Source organism: Dendrobates tinctorius, unplaced genomic scaffold (genome assembly GCF_039654945.1).
Source record: "Dendrobates tinctorius isolate UK_male_01 unplaced genomic scaffold, ASM3965494v1 ptg000102l, whole genome shotgun sequence".
NCBI lineage: Eukaryota > Metazoa > Chordata > Amphibia > Anura > Dendrobatidae > Dendrobates > Dendrobates tinctorius.
In genome coordinates this window covers 33928989-33953170 of record NW_027361770.1, presented here as the reverse complement: position 1 = coordinate 33953170, position 24182 = coordinate 33928989, and the positions used below count along the sequence as shown (strand labels likewise).

Here is a 24182-nt window from a genome sequence, read left to right as displayed (position 1 = left end):
AAAAACCAAACTTTGGCACACAGCCAAAGGAAAAAAAAAGGTTACTTGAGTGTTTTCTCTGTCATATCCAACCTGGATCATGACACCGGGATGGTGGCTGTACGGAGCCAGGTAAGAGGACGGTGGGAGGGAGCGGCGCTAAACTTCCCCTGTCCCCTCACACTTGAGCCACTGTTTTCCCTTGTGTTCCAGTCCCACGGTGTATATGGCTGCAGACATGTATTCTCCTGACCCATTCACTGTAGGACACGGTAACAAGTGCAGGAGACGAACTCAGCCCCCACTGTCACTCAGTAACCGGAGAGGAGGTGCTGAATATTTCATGAGGTGTGGGGAATCCTGTGGAAACTTTCCACCCACAGCCTGCACTGGGGAGATGGGTGCACTGGGGAGATGGATGCACTGGGGAGATGGATGCACTGGGGAGATGGATGCACTGGGGAGATGGATGCACTGGGGAGATGGATGCACTGGGGAGATGGCTGCACTGGGGAGATGGCTGCACTGGGGAGATGGCTGCACTGGGGAGATGGCTGCACTGGGGAGATGGCTGCACTGGGGAAATGGGTGCACTGAAGAGATGGCTGCACTAGGGAGAATGGCAAAATTGCTGATGTGAAAGTAGCCTAAGTGTCTGCATTAGTCATACTCACCAACGGGGGAGGCAGCACTAAAAGTGCCTAGGGCATCATAAACTCTAAATATGGCCTTGCCAGAGATACAATGGAAAGGTTTAGATCAAAGCATATTCATGTGTTTGACTGACTCAGTCACAGCCCAGACCTAAATCCCACTAAGACTGTGGCAAAATGTAAAAATTGCTGTTCACTGACGCCCTCCGTCCAATCTCACTGAGCTAGAGCTAGTTTGCAAAGAAGAATGGGCAAAAATTTCAGCCTCTAGAAGTGAAAAGCTGAGACATACCCCAAAAGACTTTCAGCAGTAACTGCAGCAAAAAGTGGTGCTACAAAGTATTGACTCCGGCTGGGGGGTTGGAATACAAATACATGTCACAATTTTAAAATTTATATTTTTTAAATATTTAAAAACCATGTATGATTTCCTTCACACTTCACAAATGTTTCCTACTTTTTTTGGTATATCCATAACATCTCAATAAAATACATTTAAGTTTGTGGGTGTAACGTGAAAAAATTTGTAAGAGTTCACAGGGTATGAATACTTTTTCAAGACACTGTACAAAAGGTTGGGAAGTAGCATAGATTTCAGCTTCAGTTTAAGCCAGCAAATGCCCCTTCAGCATATTGTAGCCACTTTTTGATTGCAGAAAACTGTCATAATGGAATGATAAATTCCTCCCTAAGATTAGACCACCTAATAAATGTCTTATGTCTGTGCAATATTGGCACAAGGTGTCACAGTTTAGGTCATGTCTCCTTTCTGATAGGCAATGGTTTCTTGTCTAGCATTCAGAAAAAAAAGTGTGTGAAACACATACTCAATGTGTATGACAGATTTTGGTGCAAGGTAATTTAAATTTGTGGTGCATTTAGATTCAGTAAATCTCCATTTTTTTTCGCCTTTCAACGAAATCTTACTCTTAAAACTTTAGCATGTGAAATACCTTTTTCTTTTGAAGCGTTTTCTGTTTTTTCATAATTGGTACGATACAGGAGTGTTAAACCCAGCCAGTCATATAGGATATAGGATGCCCTCCTGGGTTCCTAAAACAATAGAGCATTATACAAGATACTCATAAACATCGTACCAACATTTAAAAAAAATCTTTCTTTACGTGTCACAAAGTGTATTCTATAGCGTAATGCAGATGAAATGATATATAGTATATACTGTATTTGTCAAGGGCAGGGTCTAGATTACAGCACAGTATTCGATATGGCAGCATTTCAAGTGCTCTAGCAGTTTGTGTTATTATATATATTGGACATAACTAGAACAGTCTGACATTATTCTAAATGAACTTGTCCATAATTATGACGGTGTAAGAAGATAAACCAAGACAGTTAGCGATTTCCGGTGCCCTTTGGGGCCGGAACTATTGGGACTGTCACCACTGTTGCCAGGGGAAGGTTCTTCTGGGAGGGGAGTCCCTTTACGCTGGATGGCAGGGGGCGCGGGGGATATGAAAAGGATTGAGCGCGGGAATGGGGGAGACTTGGCAGGAACACGACAGGAGAACAAGGAGAAGGTTGACTCCCTCCCCACTGCTCCGACTGCTAACTCCAAGTCTTTCATCCCCAAGCGTTCTGAGTCTACCATTGACTGTGTCACTACCGAGTTGACTTCTGACTCTTCCTTTCTGGACGGCTCCTTCCCACCCGCAGTTACAGATAAGCTGACTTGTTCCGTTCTTAGAAACTACTCCAAAGTACTGCCCGCTGCCGCGGTCTTCAAGCGTGCCCACAGTTTGTGTTTGGCGCCATTCCAAAGGAATCCACACTAAGGACTGTTTCTATGCTCCAGCGCACTCAAGCCAAGCGAGACCGGACACATCGGCACCATCGGGAGACTGTGCTTTTCGTTCCTCCGTAACAGAGCCAGAGACATTGTTCAAGATTTGTGACGCCATGGGGAGATATTCTTTCCCCTACAAGAACTGAAAGCGATAAGTTACCTATTATTGTATACCTTTTTCTCAAGCATTGTGTGTTTGTGTGCAATTTCCGTTGTTGCCGTTACTGATCTTGTCGCTCTGCGTGAGTATTCCTTGTCTAATAACCTGTTCAGTAAACCATGTTAACCCCTTCTCTGCTTCCGGCTCTTCACTGCATCCAACGAATCTCTCCCTTTTACAACAGCACAATGCCGCAGTCTTCATATGGACAGCCCTGAACATTATATAATTTATTTTCAATTTGCACCAATATGGCTGGAATTGTACATCCAGATTTGCTGTAGTTTTTAAAATCAAAACCATAAACAATCCTAGAAAAAGTGCATTGTAAAGGAAAGACTGATGGTTCCTGTTTTTTTGTATCCACCCCTGTTTTGGCTCAAACAAACTGCCAGTAAAATTGCCTTTGTGATTCCAGCCTTACAGCTGATGGGGATTATATGCCACCTTCTGCTTGGCTTACTGCTTAATGATGCAGCACAGAATTTGTTGGTTTTTTTTTCTTCTTCTTTTTCATTGGTTGAGCGCCATGCAGATGCGATGGTTATGACTGTGACTACCGCTGACGACACTGAGGCTGCACAGAGTCCCCTGACTGACCTGAGGTGACCTGATGAGCATGGGAAAAAATTCAAAAACTTTACCACGCTCATTAGTTCATCTCCGGTCAGCCGGGGAGGCTGCGCAGAGAGGAACTAATTAATTCTGGCAGTGGTTTAGAGCAGGCTGGTCACATTAGTGCTGGTCCTGTTCTAAACCACTTAACCCCTTCTGATGGATTGCAGCGGGGGATGTGACTGACCAGCGGAGAGGTAAGGTTATTGTTGGTTTTTTGTTTTATTTTTGTTACAGGTCCATGGTTTATTTATGGATTAACAGAGTAATAAATCTGGTCAAAAACTTGGTGTCTTTTTTTCATTAAAATAATTTTTCATTCATGTCTGTGTGGTTTTTTAACCCTTTAATAGTCTAGGGTTAATAATGGATCGGTGTCTTATTGACACCTCTCCATTATGAATAGGCTTAATGTCACCTTCCAATAACAGGGTGACATTTACCCATTAATATTAACCTATTAGCCACCGCTAAAGGGCATATTGGGAATAAGAGAGGCTAAGTGCCAGAAAAGGCGCATCTTATAGATGCGCCTTTTTTGGGGTGTCTGAGGGCAGATTTTTGTAGCCGGGTGGGGCAAAAACAATGGTCCAGCTCCTGGCAATTAAAATATGCCCTCACTCACTGGCTCTCCCTCTCTGGTGCCCATTTACCTCAGGAGCCCACGCAATTTTTTTCAACGAATTAACCCCTTTATTTAATACCTAGATGTCCCAAATTTTACACACAATCTCTAATCTAATTATTAGTCAGGGACATATAAAAAAAATACATCAAATGAAATGGTTTCATGTTGGGTTTTGGATTGTTTTTACAGAAGCCTGCAATTGAATTAGCAGCTATTCTGCTATGTAGAACTTTGTGAAATATCAATATATATATATATATATATATATATATATATATATATATATATATATGTATATATATATATATATATGTATATATCTATTCTTTTGTTTCTTTATTAAATATGTCAGTGTGATTTTGCTGTCTCGCAAAATGAATTGCCGGCTTTTGTTAAAGGACACCGGGTGCAATTTTCTCGCAAGTCACACTTGTGGTCCGTTTGTAATCAGATTTTTTATCGCACCCATAGACTTGCATTGGCGAGTCCGATCCGATAATCGGTGACAATTGCAGCATGCTGCGATCGTATCGGCCCGAGGAAAACGGCTGAGAGAAAAAATCGGATGATGAGAGCTGCCCCATAGATTAACATTGGGATGATTGCAATGCGATTTTTCATTGCATTGCACTCGTCCGTTTTTGTCGCTAGTGTGGCTTCTGCCTTAATCTGAGAATAGCACAATATGGGGCAAGATACCCTGATTCCAACAATGTATTGCTTAGTTTACTGGATGCAGCAGTTGTGATGCAATCAGAGTTTTTAAATGCAGCATGCAGCAGAGCTGAGAAAGTTAACCCCACCCACACCAGCCTCAGTATGTACATTGCCTATTAACAGTGAGCTGCTTATCATGGGGGGGTGTTCGGACCAGTGCTCACTTAGTGCTGTAGTCCAGCAGTGAAATCTTTTAAATCTTCTGCCTGAGCGAGTGTGAACGAGCTGAGTGTGACCTGAGCGTAAGTGCGAACTGTGGGTTAATCTCTTATTTTACTATCTGTGTTTTTAAGGGTTAATTATATTGCATTTAAATCTTGAGGTGTAACTATATTCACAAGGGGTTAATTAAGGGTGGGAGTTCATAATTAAGGGTTTATAAGGGGCAGCTGGTTGGGGCTCAACTCCTTTTGGAAGTGCATTGAGCAGCAGGGTGGTGTACTGGTAAAAGAGGAAAAAAAATCTTTTAAATCTTTTGCCTGAGCGAGTGTGAACGAGCTGAGTGTGACCTGAGTGTAAGTGCGAACTGTGGTAAGTGTGTGACTTGAGATTCAGTGACATTGGATTCAGGAAGTTTCCAAGGGAGGTATTACTGAATTGCTGTTATATTTTATTAATACTTTGTATTTATTTTTGCTTATCTTATTGTCTGGTGCAATCCCCATTAGGATGTGCTCCACTATTGCCAATGCCATCCAGTGCACGTCTTGCCGCATGTATGAAATCCTTGAACAGCCAGTTGAGGGTGCATACTGCTGTGCAAGATGTGAGCATGTTGTGCATTTGGAAGCCCAGATACTGGATCTAAATGTGCAGCTGGTAACACTGAGATCCATAGACAATATGGAAAGGAGTCTTCTGCTCACTGAGCAGACGCTCAATGGGATTGATGAGGGGGGGATGCTAGGTTGGAGCTGCAGGACAATGAAGCAGCTAGCTGGGTGACAGTTAGAAGGCGGGGTAGAGGGAGGAGCACCAGGGAGGCTAGTCCTGATCTGGCACACCCCAATAAGTTTGCTAAGTTGGCAGATGAGGGGAGTGCTAGTGCAGGAGTAGCACTGCTGCAGCAAGGCATGTCCTCTGAAAGCCGGAGGAGTGTCTGCTCCAGTAAGGGGGGAAATAGGAGAGCAGGGCAGGCCAGACAGGTTCTGGTAGTGGGGGACTCAATTATTAGGGGAACAGATAGGGCAATCTGTCACAAAAATAGGGATCGTCGAGCGATTTGCTGTCTACCTGGCGCTCAAGTCCGACACATCGCTGATCGGGTTGACAGATTACTCGGAGGGCCTGGTGAGGATCCAGCGGTCATGGTGCACATTGGCACAAATGACAAAGTTAGAGGTAGGTGGAAGGTCCTTAAAGATGATTTCAGGGAATTAGGCTGTAAGCTTAAAGAAAGGACCTCCAAGGTGGTATTTTCGGAAATACTTCCTGTACCACGTGCCACGCCAGAGAGGCAACGGGAGGTTAGGGAGGTTTATAAGTGGCTCAGGAATTGGTGTAGGAAGGAGGGGTTTGGGTTCCTGCAGAACTGGGCCGACTTCTCAGTTGGCTACAGGTTCTACGCTAGGGATGGGCTGCACCTCATTGGGGAGGGTGCAGCTGTGCTGGGGGAGAAAATGGCTAAAGGTTGGAGGAGTGTTTAAACTAGGGATGGGGGGAGGGTATTCCTTTTATAGGTGGGGAAGACAGTCCTGGGCGCAAATAATGAAATTGGGGGTGGGGTTAGAACAGTTAATAATTTAAGAAAGAATAGAGGTACAGAGAGATACATAAAGTGCATGTATACTAATGCCAGAAGTCTCGCCAACAAAATGGAGGAATTGGAGTTAATGTTGTTGGAACATAATTATGACATGGTGGGGATATCTGAGACATGGCTGAACGAGAGCCATGACTGGGCGCTTAATTTACAGGGCTATAGTCTGTTCAGAAATGACCGTACAAATAAACGAGAGGGAGGCGTGTGTTTATATATAAAATCATCCTTAAAACCCATCCTTCGTGATAATATATATGAATCTAATGAAAATGTAGAGTCCCTGTGGGTAGAGATAAGGGGAGGGGGGAAAAATAATAAATTACTGATAGGGGTTTGTTATAAGTCTCCAAAAATAATGGAAGCAACAGAGAATATCCTCATAAAGCAAATAGATGAAGCGGCGACTCAAGGAGAAGTCATTATTATGGGGGACTTCAACTACCCTGAAATACATTGGGGAACCAAAACCTGCAGTTCCAGCAAAGGTAATAGGTTTTTGACAACTATGAGAGACAATTACCTTTCACAACTGGTTCAGGACCCAACAAGAGGGGGGGCACTGCTAGACCTAATAATAACCAACAGGCCAAACTGCATATCAAATATAAGGGTTGGGGGTCACTTGGGTAATAGTGATCACAAATTACGGTAATAAGTTTTCATGTATCCTTTAATAAGATGTGTAGTAGAGGGGTTACAAGGACACTAAACTTCAGGAAAGCAAATTTCCAACGGATGAGAGATGATCTTGGTGCAATTAACTGGGACGATATCCTGAGACATAAAAATACACAAAGAAAATGGGAGACGTTTATTAGCATCCTGAATAGAACCTGTGCACAATATATACCGTATGGGAATAAACATGCGAGAAATAGGAGGAAACCACTATGGTTAAATAGAGCTGTAAGGGGTGCAATAAGAGATAAAAATAAAGCATTTAGAGAATTAAAGCAAGTAGGTAGTGATGAGGCATTAACTAAATACAGAAGATTAAATAAATTCTGTAAAAAGCAAATCAAGACAGCAAAGATTGAGACAGAGAGACTCATTGCCAGAGAAAGTAAAAATAATCCCAAAATATTCTTTAACTACATAAATAGTAAGAAACTAAAAAATGATAGTGTTGGTCCCCTTAAAAATAGTCTGGGTGAAATGGTGGATGAGGACGAGGAACAAGCCAATATGCTAAATTACTTTTTTTCAACAGTATTTACACAAGAAAATCCCATGATGGATAACATGATTAGGGATAAAAATTCTCCATTAAATGTCACCTGCTTAACCCAGCAGGAAGTACGGCGGCGTCTGAAAATCACTAAAATTGACAAATCCCCGGGCCCGGATGGGATACACCCCCGAGTACTGCACGAATTAAGCACAGTCATAGATAGACCATTATTTTTAATCCCCTAAAGATTCCATAATAACAGGGTCTGTACCACAGGACTGGTGTATAGCAAATGTGGTGCCAATATTCAAAAAGGGGACAAAAACTGAATTCAGAAATTATAGGCCAGTAAGTTTAACCTCAACTGTGGGTAAAATCCTGGAGGGTTTTCTAAGAGATACTATACTGGAGTATCTGGAGAAGAATAACCTCATGACCCAATATCAACATGGGTTTACAAGGGACCGTTCCTGTCAGACTAATCTGATAACCTTTTATGAAGAGGTAAGTTCCGGACTGGACCAAGGGACTGCAGTAGACGTGGTGCACATGGACTTTTCAAAAGCTTTTTATAAGGTGCCACACAAAAGGTTGATACATAAAATGAGAACAATGGGGATAGGGGAAAATATGTGTAGGTGGGTTAAGAGCTGGCTCAGGGATAGGAAACAAAGGGTGGTTATTAATGGAGCACACTCGGACTGGGTCACGGTTAGCAGTGGGGTACCACAGGGGTCAGTTTTGGGCCCGCTTCTTTTTAACATATTTATTAATGACCTTGTAGGGGGCATAGAGAGTAGAATTTCAATATTTGCAGATGACACTAAACTCTGCAGGGTAATCAATACAGAGGAGGACAATTTTATATTACAGGAGGATTTATGTAAACTAGAAGCTTGGGCTGATAAATGGCAAATGAGCTTTAATGGGGATAAATGTAAGGTCATGCACTTCGGTAGAACGAATAAGATGTATAATTATGTGCTTAATTGTAAAACACTGGGCAAAACTGTCACTGAGAAAGACTTGGGTGTATGGGTGGATGACAAACTCACATTTAGTGGCCAGTGTCAGGCAGCTGCTGCAAAGGCAAATAAAATAATGGGATGCATTAAAAGAGGCATAGATGCTCATGAGGAGAACATAATTTTACCTCTATGTAAGTCACTAGTGCGACCACACTTAGAATACAGTGTACAGTTCTGGTCTCCGGTGCATAAGAAAGACATAGCTGAACTGGAGCGGGTGCAGAGAAGAGCGACCAAGGTTATTAGGGAACTAGGGGGTCTGCAATACCAAGACAGGTTATTACACTTGGGGTTATTTAGTTTGGAGAATCGAAGGCTTAGGGGTGATCTTATCACAATATATAAATATATGCGGGGACAGTACAAAGACCTTTCTAATGATCTTTTTACTCTTAAACCTGTGACGGGGACAAGGGGGCATCCTCTACGTCTGGAGGAAAGAAGGTTTAAGCATACTCACAGACGCGGATTCTTTACTGTAAGAGCAGTGAGACTATGGAACGCTCTGCCATATGATGTTCTAATGAGTGATTCCCTACTAAAATTTAAGAGGGGTCTGGATGCCTTTCTTCAAAAGTATAATATTACAGGGTATATACACTAGTTTCCTTAGTGTTGCGTTGATCCAGGGAGCTAGTCTGATTGCCGTATGTGGAGTCGGGAAGGAATTTTTTTCCCCAATGTGAAGCTTACTGTTTGCCACATGGCTTTTTTTTGCCTTCCTCTGGATCAACATGTTAGGGCAGGTTAGGATAGGCTATGGGTTGAACTAGATGGACTTAAAGTCTCCCTTCAACCTTAATAACTATGTTACTATGTTTCTCCTAGTGATAAAACCTTCATTGTAGGTAAACAACAGCCTGATAAGTGACACATCGCTGCATTCAGCATCTCAATTGCTACCTCATGCTGTCTTCAGATTACACAGCAGAACCTGCTGACATATTCCCTTTAATACATTTTTGTCATGGTTATTTATGATCAAAGCTCAAAATGTTTCCTGTCTTGACAAAAAAGTCACCTGGCAAGATTCTTGCTGTAAACATTACTAGGAGCGCTTAAAGGGAATCAGTCAGCAAGTTTTTTGCCATTTAATATGAGATTAGCATAATGTAGGAATTGGGAGCCCGATTCCAGAGATGTGTCACTTATTAATCTGTGTGCTGTAGTTTCAATACATTCAGTGTTTTATCAGCAGGAAATTATCACTGCAGGACTAGGTGTCTCATGCAGTCCAGTCAGGGTGAACTGTGTATCCCCACCCCCATCACTGAGTAGCAGCTTGCGCACAATGCACAGTGTACACAGGCAACTACCAGTCAAGGGTGTAGGCGAGGTTATACACAACCCAGAAGTCTCAGCTCTGCTACCTCTCATCATTCAAATCAGGTATTCTATAAAAACAACAGTAAGCAGCTAAGTAGGTGATACGTCACTGGAATCCGGGTCTCTGTCTCTACATCATACCGCTATCATATTCCATAGCAAAAACCTGCAGACAGATTATGTTTAAGAACATATTGCAAACTGTTTGGTAACTGCATTCAATGCATGATCATACAATGCTATGAGCACCTTAGCTCCCAGTCAATTAGCGTCATGCCTATGCATGAGAAAAGTTGGAGCTATGCTCTGTACCATCAAATGATGCGGTAACTGCTGCAATAGTAAAAAGGAATTGTGAAACTTCCAAACTGAAAACAAAGGGCACTCAATGGTGGACGACTGTTATAACACCATCAGTAAAAGAAGTGTGCAGAAACCCGATGAGCGAATGGGCACAGCAATACCTGGGGAGTGATGAAGTTCAGGAACATGGGATCGTTCATATACTTCTTCATCTCGTATTCTTCTAGAACTGTATTATAGGCGCTCTCCATGACCTCTCTTCTGGACAAAATTCTGCTCTTCAGAATGTCTACTTCTCTCTGCAACTAGGGAATGTTAGGATAAAGGTGATAGCAGGTTATTAAAATGTCACCTTCTAGGACGGACATAACCAGAGGATCAGGCAAAACAAATATCATAATATGTGTAACCTTGATAGTCTGGTGCTTACTATAGGGAGCTGCTATAGTCTATTTTTCATGCGGTTTTATTGCTTTTTAATTACCGCAAATCTTACAATTGTGGCACAACTGCAATATAACTGCAGCAGGTGAATAGTCCCCAACTCACCACTGACTCGCATAGATAGGCTTTCTGTAACCCACAGAGGGCCAAAGTGCCCACTTTTTTTCTACTTGCTTAACTGGGTGCATCTCGTTATCTATACAAAATGTCACCTATCCATATATCAATATCATAATTTATAAACCGCTAAGAGACAAAAGAGCGGAACCTGCCATACGTCATATATTATACTGCAAGTTTCTGCAAAGACGAAACCTCTACAATCCCTACATGATTTTGTGTCTCATCAGGTGTTTCGTTTATGTTTCAGGAATGGATAAGAAACAAATGGGAGTGTTACGGCACTGTCCATGGAGCATGGAGTAAAATCCACTAACTTTATTAAAGGCAGTTTAAAACCATAAAAGACAGCGGTTAAAAGAAAAGTACTTGGATCGAGTACTTGGATATTCTTCAGGCTCATCCTGGGCTGTCTCCAGCTCTCGGGGTATATGTCAATTTTTTTTTTTAGAAAATTGCTGTTACATGATTAAAAGGGCAATTAGAAAACAAAACCCATAAATCTGCAAAGTTCACTGTTACTATGGATAACTTTACAACCAGATGGAATAGTGGAAGCCAAACAAAACTATTCTGTGTAGCTTACACGATATTTATCGCATAGTAACGTGGGAATGTTTTCCTGGGCGGCATCTGAACTGTAAAACATAACGAATGAACGTTTAACAACAGATATACTTGCTGTATACAGACATCTATGAGGTTTAGCCTTGTGTCTTGTGTTAAGTATGTATAGCTATGCCGAACATGTATTGGATCTGCTATCTGCAACCTTACAAGCCCAGGGTTGGCGAGGCAGTAGAAATAGTCCAGTAGTAATTTGCAATGTACAGCCTATATCTCTGCCACATCCTGACTTCTCAGCAGTACAAGTGAATGACAATATTTCAACTCTTGCCTGTAAGTAACCACCTCCACTACAACAGCCACATCTAGCTTTCCGGTGATTCTGCATAGATATGCATAATAAAGCACACAAAAGCATAAAATATAATAGAAAAGAGCGACCAGAATGGTGACCGGTCTGCAAGCCCTGTCTTATGAGGAAAGGTTGCAGGATTTGGGAATGTTTAGTTTGCAGAAGAGAAGACTGAGAGGAGACTTAATAACTGTCTACAAATATCTAAAGGGCTGTCACATTGTAGAAGGATCAACTTTATTCTCATTTGCGCAAGGAAAGACTAGAAGCAATGGGATGAAACTGAATGGGAGGAGACACAGATTAGATATTAGAAAAAACTTTTTGACAGAGTGATCAATGAGTGGAACAGGCTGCCACGAGAAGTGGTGAGTTCTCCTTCAATGGAAGTCTTCAAACAGAGGCTGGACAGACATCTGTCTGGGATGATTTAGTGAATCCTGCTTTGAGCAGGGGGTTGGACCAGATGGCCCAGGAGGTCCCTTCCAACTCTACCATTCTACGATTCTAGATATCTACATATAGCATAGTATATCTGCCATTTTTACACTTTTAACCTTGTAACCCCAATTGTATGCCACAAAAATAGCATGTAACCTGTGAAGTAGAGAAATCTCAGTTTGAAAATGAAGATCCAAACACTGGATTGACAACGCGTTCATTCACAGCCTCCATTTTTGTGACTTTGCCACTGTTGTTTATTATGGTTTTAAACTACCTTTAATAAATGGATTTTATTCCATTCTCCACAGAACGACATTTTTGTCTTATCCAGACCCAATAGGTGTTCCGCAGCAATCCTATGACACTAACATCCAGATCTCAAACAATATTACCTTGGGGAGCTCATTGGTCTTTCTGACTTATCCACAGTATCACAGTATTTTTCTTTTTTTATGTTATAGAATACATCATTTTTTTTTAACATAAGAATTTGGATATCAAACATTAATGAAAGTATCAAGACTCATCTTACTGTGTCTTCTATGTCTTCCACCTCCACCTCCTCCTCCACATCTTCTTCCAGGTCATCAAAATCTGAGAGATCATCGTACTTCTGCCTACGACGTATTGATTGTTCTTTAAACCTCAGTACATTCAAAGAAAACTTCTTCATAAGTTCACTGTTGCTCCTTGATCCGACTCTAACAATTTTGCAGTGGCTGGATTTATATATCCCTAAAAAAACAAAAACGGTGTTGACTTCTGAATACTGCACCTATGTGCACATTATGTTTTCTGTTCCATATTTTTTTTTTAATCATTTGGTACTGTAATGGGCTGGTGACATTTTACAATAAAGCTTTTAGCTTCATGGCTTCTGTTAAATCATTTTCAAACCACCTGTTTTACTTATACACGCTGCACAGCCAAAATTGGTCATCTTTGTTGCTAAACGCCACTTAAGCGCCATTTGCTATGAATAGTGCACCATTAAGGGTCTTTCACATGGTTGCGCCAATTATAGACTTCATCCCAATCATTGTCAGATTTTAACTTGTTCATAGGTTGAATGAATCATAAGTCTTCAATTGCATCTTTTACGCTGACAGTGAAGTCATCGGTATCAGCATAGTGCCTTATGTTAACAAGTGATGTGCTGCCAACAATATGCAAACCGTATGAGAGGAGGAGGAAGTGAATTATCATTCATAAATACCATAACATAATATTAACAGGTAAAAGGGCACCAGTTCACTTTCTATATCAACACAGAGAATGTATTTGCTTGTGTAAATAGACCTGAATAGACTATTCGTTTTTTGATCCCCTATGCTGGTAACATCTGCAGCCAATCCCTGGCTCTGCGGCTAGTAAATCAGCAGAGCCGCTGAGCCCATTGATTTGGACTGCAGTAAATTGAATCTTCTTCCCTCTTTTTTAAGTTTAAAGTTTATTATTATCGCTTTTTTATGTAAAGTTGTTAAGCTACAAGTTTTTTTTTAAATTTTGACCTAGCTCCCTCCTGGTGACGTAGTCATTGCTAGGTTAGATTTATCAGCATAATTTATTTTACCTTCCAGAAATTGGTCAAGGGCATGGTTTGTGTAACAGACAATTAGGATCGGATTGCATCCTTGCCTCCAAATCTTTGCATTTTTCAAAAGAGCACGAACAATTTTCAGTCCAACGTATGTTTTTCCTAGAGGCAAAGGCAGAAGAGTGTAACTTTAAGTGAGCGTTTGTATGGCTTTGTTATTTTAGACAAATCCCAACTATAATGGACAAACATGCCAGCTAGATACAAAGTAGTTTATATGCTATATGCCACACTAAAGGGAAAGTTACAGACAGTCATACTGTCGAGTATTCTATTGGGAACTGACAGCAGCCAGTGCGCACAAACAACACCAACTGTCAGCGTTTGACAGCAGCATGTAAATGGTTAACAGCAGCACAAATATTACTGTGGCTCTTAGACTTAGATACTGGCTATTTAATTTAGCCGGCATCTACAACAGTAGAGCACAAAGGTTAGATTTTTATACCATTGTACTTATCGGAAAATTATTTTAAATGTTATACTAAAAGAAATTACCTGTTCCTGGAGGACCTTGTATAATGGACAGCTCACTTGTTAGACCTTTCTGGAATGCTTCAAACTGAGACTCATCAAATTCAAGCTCTTCTTTCGTTGGCCAAGTGTCCAAATCAAGTATATTAAGCTCCAGCTTTATAGTTTTATTTTTATTAATGTTGCCATATGTTTTTTCGTCTGAAGAGTCTGAGGATGTTTTGTGTTCCAGCTCGCTTAAGGTGAATGACAAGTCATCAAGTAATAAATAAGCAGGAGGAGACATCATTGTTTTACAGTGTACAATGTAATTCTGGAATGGAACATCAGATTCTCTCATTTCTTTGAGCCCCTGCAGGGTATGACAATAGGCTTCAAAATACGCAGTGGTCTCAGCCATCACAAACAGATGTTCATTGTCAGCATTCTTTGCTAGCTGTTGACGGCTTTCTTCCTCAAACCTCAAGGTTATGATTCCCTGTTGCAGATCATCAACAGTTCTTTCTGCAACAGTAGCAAATAACATGCTATTGAAGTTGTCATTTGACAGACAGACAAGGGAACCATAAAGCAAACGCTGTGAATTTTCCCACACAATATGTCTCAGATGTTGGGTTGAGAATTGAACATGATAAACTATCCCTGACTGGACACAAAAAGACTCCAAAATAGATACATTGAAGTATAAGCGTATGTCATTAACACCCTCATCACTCTGATCTCTTAAATATTGAGAAATACCATCTCGTAGTGGACCGATGAAGTCTTCTCTTAATAAAGAAAAGTGAGTGTTGAGGTAGGATGTAACATCGGGATAAGATCCATCTATGATATTTGGGGCCAACCGAGGATTGCCTTTCATGCAAATATCATCATGTGTTGGAAACACTGAAACTCCACGAAAGTCGTCACCAAGCACAAGTCCCTTTTTTCCAACAGCATAGATATAATTATCAGCTTTGAGTGTTCCGTCTTGCTTTTTGTCCTGTAAGTGCTGTAGAAAAAGATTTAGTGTCTCCATGTTTTGTTTTGTTTTCTCCAAAACGGTAACACTATTTGCTTCCATCTGTCTCACAACATTTTCAAGGACAGTTTTGATTATAGATACATCTGCAAAAGAACTAGATGGAAAAATGCTTAGAATCTCAGTCAGCACGGTAAGCGAGTGATCTACCACAGAGCATAGGTCTTCGCTCTGTAGACTACTGCCACACTGCATAATGAAGGAACAGAGGACGTGCTTTAGGAACAACGAATCGAGGATGTGGCTTAAGATATGGATTAAATTTTGGCAACTTGATCTGCACTCAATGGCTTTATTTAATACTGCAAGAAGTTTCTTCACCAACTCAGGAGTCATACTTGCTTCATTTACAAGCTCCTTGAGACCACTACCAGGTGCAGCGAGTTTAAGTATGATCTCAGAAGGTTCACGCGTTTCCATTTTACTGAGTTCTGGAAAGCCGAGCTTTCTTGTCTTATGTACTCTGATTTCATTTTTACTCTCTTCCTCATAGTTTGCAGTGCTGTAGGTTTTAAGCATTGAATATTTGTACACTTTGTCTTTATAATTTCCTAAAGATTGAAGACAAGATAAAATGCATGTTAGTATAATACAAGTATAAATCTATATAGGTTTAGCAACTGTATTATACATCTTGTATGAACTTCTAATATTAATTAATACCATGGACAGACCACCAGTGATATTCTCATTAACATATTCACTACCCAAAGCCACTGGAAATCCTAGCATTAAATACTTTACTACCACTGACTTTTAGTTGGGATGCCTGAATTTTATACCAGTTGTATATGCTATATTGAATATATGTCTCTTACACGACGACATAATTTACAAGTTTACTTTTGAGGGCCTACATTTAATATAGCATAAACATAATTTCTTTTTTGCATAACACTATGGTATGATGATTGGTTGGTTTCTACATCAAGCTACACTATTATGGCATATGGATAGTACAAGCTCGGCAGCTGTGCCAGTATCATCATCACCAGTTGTAACCCCAATGGCATCCCCACCCCTATGGATTGCCATGGAAGTTGAAAGTTTAAGGGTAAGTACACGCTGGGCATTTTTGCTGGGTTTTTTTCTGCAGCAAAACCTGATTACTTGGCAGGAAATAAGCTGTGGCAAAAACGCAAGTTTTGGTGCGTTTTTGTTGCATTTTTTCATGTGTTTTGGGGGCTAACTTGTGTCTCTTTGTGCATGCTAATAAAGTTGATTGCCCCCAGAGGAAAAAAAAAGCTACTATGAGAATAACTGTTTTACTCCATATCAGCATGGGTTTATGAGGAATCACTCCTGTCAAACCAATCTAATCACTTTTAATGAAGAGGTATAGACTGGACCAAGATGAGTCATTGCACATGGTATATCTTGATTTTTTTCAAAGCATTTGATACTGTGCCACATGAGAGGTTGGTACACAAAATGAGAATGCTGGAGCTGGGGGAAAATGTGTGTAAAAGGGTAAGTAACTGGCTTAGTGATAGAAAGCAGAGGGTGGTTATAAATGGTATATTCTCTAACTGGGTCACTGTGACCAGTGGGGTACCGCAGGGGTCGGTGTTGGGACCTCTTCTCTTCAACATATTTGTTAACGATCTGGTAGAAGGTTTACACAGTAAAATATCAATATTTGCAGCTGATACAAAACTATGCAAAGCAGTCAATACAAGAGAAGATAGTATTCTGCTACAGATGGATCTGGATAAATTGGAAACTTAGATCGAAATATGGCAGATGCGGTTTAACAATGATAAATGTAAGGTTATACACATGGGAAGAAGAAATCAATATCACCATTACACACTGAACGGGAAACCACTGGGTAAAGCTGACATGGAGAAGGACTTGGGGTTCCTAGTTATTGTAAACTTACCTGGAGCAGCCAGTGCCAGGCAGCGGCTGCCAAGGCAAGCAGGATCATGCAGTGCATTAAAAGAGGCCTGGATACACATGATGAGTGCATTATACTGCCTCTGTACAAATCCCTGGTTAGACCGCACATGGCTTACTGTGTTCAGTTTTGGGAACTGGTGCTCAGGAAGGATATAATGGAACAAGAGCGAGTACAAAGGAAGGCAGCAAAATTAATAAAGGGGATGGGAGAACTACAATACCCAGAGAGATTAGCAACATTAGGAATATTTAGTCTAGAAAGAAGACGACTGAGGGGCAATCTAATAACCATGTATAAGTATATAAGGGGACAATACCAATACAGTGGGGAAAAAAAGTATTTAGTCAGCAAGCAATTGTGCAAGTTCTCCCTCTTAAAAAGATGACAGAGGCCTGTAATTGACATCATAAGTAGACCACAACTATGAGAGTCAAAATGAGAAAACAAATCCAGAAAATTACCTTGTCTGATTTGGCAAGATTTATTTTGCAAATTATGGTGAAAAATAAATATTTGGTCATTAACAAAAGTTCATCTCAATATTTTGTTATATATCCTTTGTTGGCAATGACAGAGGTCAGACGTTTTCTGTAAGTCTTCACAAGGTTGGCACACACTCTTGGTGGTATGTTGACCCATTCTTCCATGCAGATCTCCTCTAGAGCAGTGATGTTTTGGGCCTGTCGCTGGGCAACACAGACTTTCAAATCCCTCCAAAGATTTTCTATGGGGTTGAGATCTGGAGACAGGCTAGGCCACTCCAGGATCTTCATATGCTTCTTACGAAGCCACTCCTTCATTGCCCTGATGGTGTGCTTGGGATCATTATCATGCTGAAAGACCCATCCACATTTCATCTTCAATGCCCTTGCTGATATAAGGAGGTTTAAACTCAAAATCTCACAATACATCTCCCCATTCATTCTTTCATGTACATGGATCAGTCATCCTGGTCCCTTTGTAAAGAAACAGGCCCAAAGCATGATGTTGCCACCCCCATGCTTCACAGTAGGTATGGTGTTCTTTGGATGCAACTCAGTATTCTGTCTCCTCCAAACACAATGAGTTTTGTTTCTACCAAACAGTTCTACTTTGGTTTCATCAGACCATATGACATTCTCCCATTACTCCTCTGAATAATCCAAATACTCTCTAGCAAACTTCAGACAGGCCCGGACATGTACTGGCTTAAGCAGAGGGGCACGTCTGGCACTGCAGGATCTGAGTCCCTGGCAGAGTAGTGTGTTACTAATGGTAGCCTTTGTTATGGTGGTCCCAGCTCTATGCAGGTCATCCCATGTGGATCTGGGATTTTTGCTCACCGTTCTTGAGATCATTTTGACCCCAAAGGGTGAGATCTTGTGTGGAGCCCCAGATAAAGGGAAATTATCAGTGGTCTTGTATGTCTTCCATTTTCTTATTATTGCTCTCACAGTTGATTTCATCATCATAGCAAGCTGCTTGCCTATTGCAGATTCAGTCTTCCCAACCTGGTGCAGGGCTACAATTTTGTTTCTGTGGTCCTTCGACAGCTCTTTGGTCTTCACCATAGTGGAGTTTGGAGTGTGAATGTTTGAGGCTGTGGACAGGTGTCTTTTAGACTAACGACAAGTTCAAACAGATGCCATTACTACAGGTAATGAGAGGAGGACAGAGGAGCCTCTTAAAGGGAATCTGTCACCCCATTTTTGGCCTATAAGATGTGGCCACAGCTATCAGGGGCTTATCTACAGCATTCTGTAATGCTGTAGATAAGCCTCCGATGTAACCTAAAAGATAAGAAAAACAAGTTAGATTATACTCACCCAGGGATCCGGTCCAGCCCGATGGGTGTTGCGGTACGGTCCGGCGCCTCCCATCTTGTAGAGATGACGTCCTCCTTCTAATTTCTGCCGTGGCTCCTGTGCAGGCGTACTTTCTCTGCCATGTTGAGGGCAGAGTAAAGTACTGCAGTGCGCAGACCCCGGATCTCTCTGACCTTTCCCGGTGCCTGTGCACTGCAGTACTTTACTCTGCCCTCAACAGGGCAGAGAAAGTACGCCTGCGCAGGAGAAGGAGGACGTCATGGTATGAAGATGGGAAGCATCGGACCGGACCGCGACACCCACCGCCCCCGCCCCCGGTGAGTATAATCTAACTTGTTTTTCTTCTCTTTCAGGTTACATCAGGGGCTTATCAACAGCATTGCAGAATGCTGTAGATAGTCCAGTGATGGCGGTGGCCGCACATCATAGGCCAAAAATGGGGTGACAGATTCCTTTGTAACAAAGAAGTTACTGGTCTGTGAAAGCCAGAAATCTTACATGTTTTTAGGTGACAAAATACTTATTTTCCACCATAAATTGCAAAATAAATCTTGCCAAATCAGATAAGGTGATCTTCTGGATTTGTTTTCACATTTTGACTCTCATAGTTATGGTCTACCTTTGATGTCAATTATAGGCCTCTCATCTTTGTAAGTGGGAGAACTTGCACAATTGGTGGCTGACTAAATACTTTTTTTCCCCATTGTATCTCTCCTTGGATCTGTTAATACCAAGGAATGTGATGGTCACAAGGAAGCATTCTCTGCGTCTGGAGGAAAGAAGATTTTTCCAACAACATAGAAGTGGATTATTTACTGTTCTTACCCACAAAGCACCCCCCTACATCTCCTCCCTCATTTCTGTCTATCGGCCTAACAGACCGCTGCGCTCTGCAAACGACTTTCGACTAACCTCTGCACTAATCCATACCTCCCACTCCTGACTCCAAGACTTCTTCAATCCTCTGGAATGCTCTACCCCAAGAAATTAGGACTATCTACAATTTGCATAGTTTCAGGCGCTCCCTCAAAACACATTTGTTCAGAGCGGCCTATCATGTTCACTAATCACACTTATTCTATGTGAAAGTGTGCATGTGTAGCCCATTCACTATCTCCATCCATCCCTCACTCCCTCCAGATGGCTGGACCATCATTGTAAATACACCATTGTAAATACACACCTGTACTTTGTATCTCCCCCACCTCATTGTAGATTGTAAGCTCTCACGAGCAGGGTCATCTTATTTTGCTTTAATTATTGTATTGTTAACATTGTTACTTATGACTTGTGTTTTGAAACTGTTAAACTGTAAAGCGTTGCGGAATATGTTGGAGTTATATAAATAAAGATTATTATTATTATTACTGTTATTATTACTGTTAGGGCAGTGAGAATCTGGAATTCCCTGCCTGAGGAGGTGGTGATGGCGAAGTCAGTAGAGGGGTTCAAGAGAGGCCTGGATGTCTTCCTGGAGCGCAACAATATTGTATCTTACAGTTATTAGGTTCTTTAGAAGGACGTAGATCTGGGGATTTATTGTGACAGAATATAGGCTGAACTGGATGGACTAATGTCTTTTTTCAGCCTTGCTAACTATGTTACTATGTTACTTTCTGTAGAACCGTACCTCTAGATTCTTTGAAAAGCCGGCAATTCATCTGCCGCATATAGTAAAATCACAGAGTGACAGGTTGGAATAGAATAGCTATATACACATAGAAGACATACAGTAGATATGAAGATGTCAGTGGCATATATATATACACGGTGGTCCAAAAGTAGGTGGACAGTAAATAATAACATTTATTTTGATTTATACAGTGGGGAAAAAAAGTATTTAGTCAGTCAGCAATAGTGCAAGTTCCACCACTTAAAAAGATGAGAGGCGTCTGTAATTTACATCATAGGTAGACCTCAACTATGGGAGACAAACTGAGAAAAAAAATCCAGAAAATCACATTGTCTGTTTTGTTTTCATTTTATTTGCATATTATGGTGGAAAATAAGTATTTGGTCAGAAACAAAATTTCATCTCAATACTTTGTGATATATCCTTTGTTGGCAATGACAGAGGTCAAACGTTTTCTGTAAGTCTTCACAAGGTTGCCACACACTGTTGTTGGTATGTTGGCCCATTCCTCCATGCAGATCTCCTCTAGAGCAATGATGTTTTTGGCTTTTCGCTTGGCAACACGGACTTTCAACTCCCTCCAAAGGTTTTCTATAGGGTTGAGATCTGGAGACTGGCTAGGCCACTCCAGGACCTTGAAATGCTTCTTACGAAGCCACTCCTTCGTTGCCCTGGCGGTGTGCTTTGGATCATTGTCATGTTGAAAGACCCAGCCACGTTTCATCTTCAATGCCCTTGCTGATGAAAGGAGGTTTGCACTCAAAATCTCACGATACATGGCCACATTCATTCTTTCATGTACCCGGATCAGTCGTCCTGGCCCCTTTGCAGAGAAACAGCCCCAAAGCATGATGTTTCCACCACCATGCTTTACAGTAGGTATGGTGTTTGATGGATGCAACTCAGTATTCTTTTTCCTCCAAACACGACAAGTTGTGTTTCTACCAAACAGTTCCAGTTTGGTTTCATCAGACCATAGGACATTCTCCCAAAACTCCTCTGGATCATCCAAATGCTCTCTAGCAAACGTCAGACGGGCCCGGACATGTACAGGCTTAAGCAGTGGGACACGTCTGGCACAAACCAGGGGAAGATCCTTGAGGAGATCATTTGCATATTCCCAGTGCCTTCTGGGATAAGTCAAGAGTCTCCGCGAGCTCAACGATCACTGGGTTTTGGCCGTTGCAGCTGAAAAGAGGAAATCTTGACTCATCTTTCATCGTTTTTAAGAAATCTCAATATGGAAGAGGCCAGGAGCCATTTGGTGAGCTGCATTTCTTGCTACATGTTCACAGACTTACCAGTGGAAAAGCCAAACTTCACATGCCACAAATGCAAGCTTGTGTCCCTGTTGGAGGAAAAGTTGCAAAATCTCGAAGAGAGTTTAGCTACGTTGAAGATCATTAAGGAAGGTGAAGAGTTCTTAGACAGAGCAGAATTATCTCTTCATGTTACAGAAAGAGAAGAAATTCGAAGTGCACCTGAAGAAACAGAGAAATGGAGACATGTGATCCAGAGAAGCAGAAGGATCAGGAGGCAATCAGCACCCATACTTCTCAGGAACCAGTACCAGGCTCTCATGCAGGAAAACTATGAAGAAATACATCAGGATAAGACTTTGCCCACAAACAGCAACCTTGTACGCCCTCAGAGTCCTCCTGGATGGAGAAAGAAAAAAGTTGTGAAGAAGAAACGGAGAGTGGTGGTCATGGGGGATTCCCTGTTGAGAGGAACAGAGGCCGCTATCTGCAGACCGGATATAACTTCAAGAGAAATGTGCTGTCTTCCAGGTGCAAAAATTAAAGATGTGTCTGACAGGATATCAGGACTTTTCAGACCTACAGATGACTACCCATTCCTGCTACTACATGTGGGGACAAATGACACCGCAAGAAACGACCTGGAAACCATCTGCAGAGACTTTGAAGACTTAGGCAAGAAAGTGAAAGAACTGGGAGCGCAGGTGGTCTTCTCTTCCATCCTCCCAGTGGATGGCCATGGAACAAGGAGGTGGAATAAGATTCTGCAGGTGAACAACTGGCTATGTCGATGGTGCCGTCAGCAACGATTTGGATTTATGGATCACGGAGTGAATTACCTTTACGATGGACTACTTGCTAGAGATGGGGTGCACCTTACGAAGACTGGAAAACATGTATTTGGAAGTCACCTTGCTACACTTGTAAGGAGAGCTTTAAACTAGAACAACATGGGAAGGGAAGCAAAAGACCAGAAAAAGCCATACACCTGACAAATGCTATTGAGAACTCTGCTATTAGAAGTGGAAAGGAAGAACAAAGACAAAAGAATCTAATTAATAAAAATATTGGAGAAAGAGAAACCAATCACAAACTAAAATGTTTCTATACTAATGCACAAAGCATGGGCAACAAACAAGGAGAATTGGAACTACTAACACAGGAAAAGAAATATGATGTCATTGGAATCACTGAAACTTGGTGGGACGATACACATGATTGGAATACAAGACTAGAAGGATACAACTTATTTGCAAGAAACAGACTTGATAAACGAGGAGGGGGTGTCGCATTGTATGTTAGAAACGCGTATATCTGCACAGAGATTGAAGCTTCAGAGACTGGGAGTTCTGTGGAAACTGTTTGGGTAAGAATACAAGGACAGAACAATGGAAAGGACACCATAGTAGGCATTTACTACAGGCCGCCTGTGCAAGCTGAAGGTATGGATGAACTCTTTATGCATCAAATGGCCAAGTTCTCCAAAAAATATGACATAGTTGTCATGGGAAATTTCAACTATCCAGACATTTGTTGGGAATCTCTCTCAGGCAAAACTAACAGGTCAAAGAAATTCTTATCCTCTCTTGCTGACAACTTTATCTTCCAAAAGGTAGGGGAGAAAACAAGGGGAACTGCTACCTTGGATCTAATCCTTATAAACAAGGAGGAAATGGTTGAGGAGGTAAAAGTGGCTGGGACCCTAGGAGGTAGCGACCATGCTATTTTAGAATTTTGGATAACTAGAGGAGGAAGACCTGTGAAGACTCAGACGTCAAGGTTAGATTTCAGAAAGGCAGATTTTAAGGGATTCAGAAAGAGCATTGGAGGGATCCAATGGCTGGATATCCTTAAAAACAAAAATGTCCAGGAAGGATGGGAAATCTTGAAAAATGAAATTCTTAAAGCACAATTGTTAACAATTCCGAAAAGAGGGAAGAATAGGAAGCATTTAAGGAAGCCAGGATGGATGAACACAGAACTTAAGCACATGCTAAAAAGGAAGAGAAAAATGTTTATAAAATGGAAAGAGGGAGGCATATCTAAAGAAGAATATAATGCGGTCTGCAGAACCTGCAGGGCACAAATCAGATTAGCTAAAGCTGACAATGAATTGAGGCTTGCAAGAGATGTCAAAAGCAATAATAAAGGATTTTGGGGATATGTCAAAAGTAAAAGAAAAGTCAAAGATGCTATAGGATTTTTACAGGATGAAAATGATGAAATGGTAAGACAGGATGTTGAGAAGGCCGAACTTTTAAATTCCTATTTTGCATCTGTTTTCTCTCAGAAAGGAAATGTAACATCAACTGTTCTTCACTGTCCTATTAAGGGAATAGAAGAATCCAGGATATCTATAAACAGAAAGATAGTGAGGAAACCCTTAGCTAACCTAAATGAATTCAAGTCTCCAG

At 41.3% G+C, this 24182-nt stretch overlaps 1 protein-coding gene across 3 annotated transcripts in view; it reads right to left on the bottom strand.

Annotated features, from left to right (window-relative positions):
* Nucleotides 1-24182, bottom strand: part of LOC141099764 (NFX1-type zinc finger-containing protein 1-like) — a 229075-nt gene that overhangs the window by 75110 nt on the left and 129783 nt on the right. For all 3 annotated transcript variants that reach the window (XM_073587800.1, XM_073587801.1, XM_073587802.1), the window contains 5 exons: nt 14169-15719; nt 13647-13772; nt 12606-12808; nt 10308-10451; nt 1586-1685 (listed from right to left, as the gene is read on the bottom strand). In XM_073587800.1, coding sequence (XP_073443901.1) covers nt 1586-1685; nt 10308-10451; nt 12606-12808; nt 13647-13772; nt 14169-15719 — 2124 coding nt within the window. The remainder of the gene's footprint in view (nt 1-1585; nt 1686-10307; nt 10452-12605; nt 12809-13646; nt 13773-14168; nt 15720-24182) is intronic.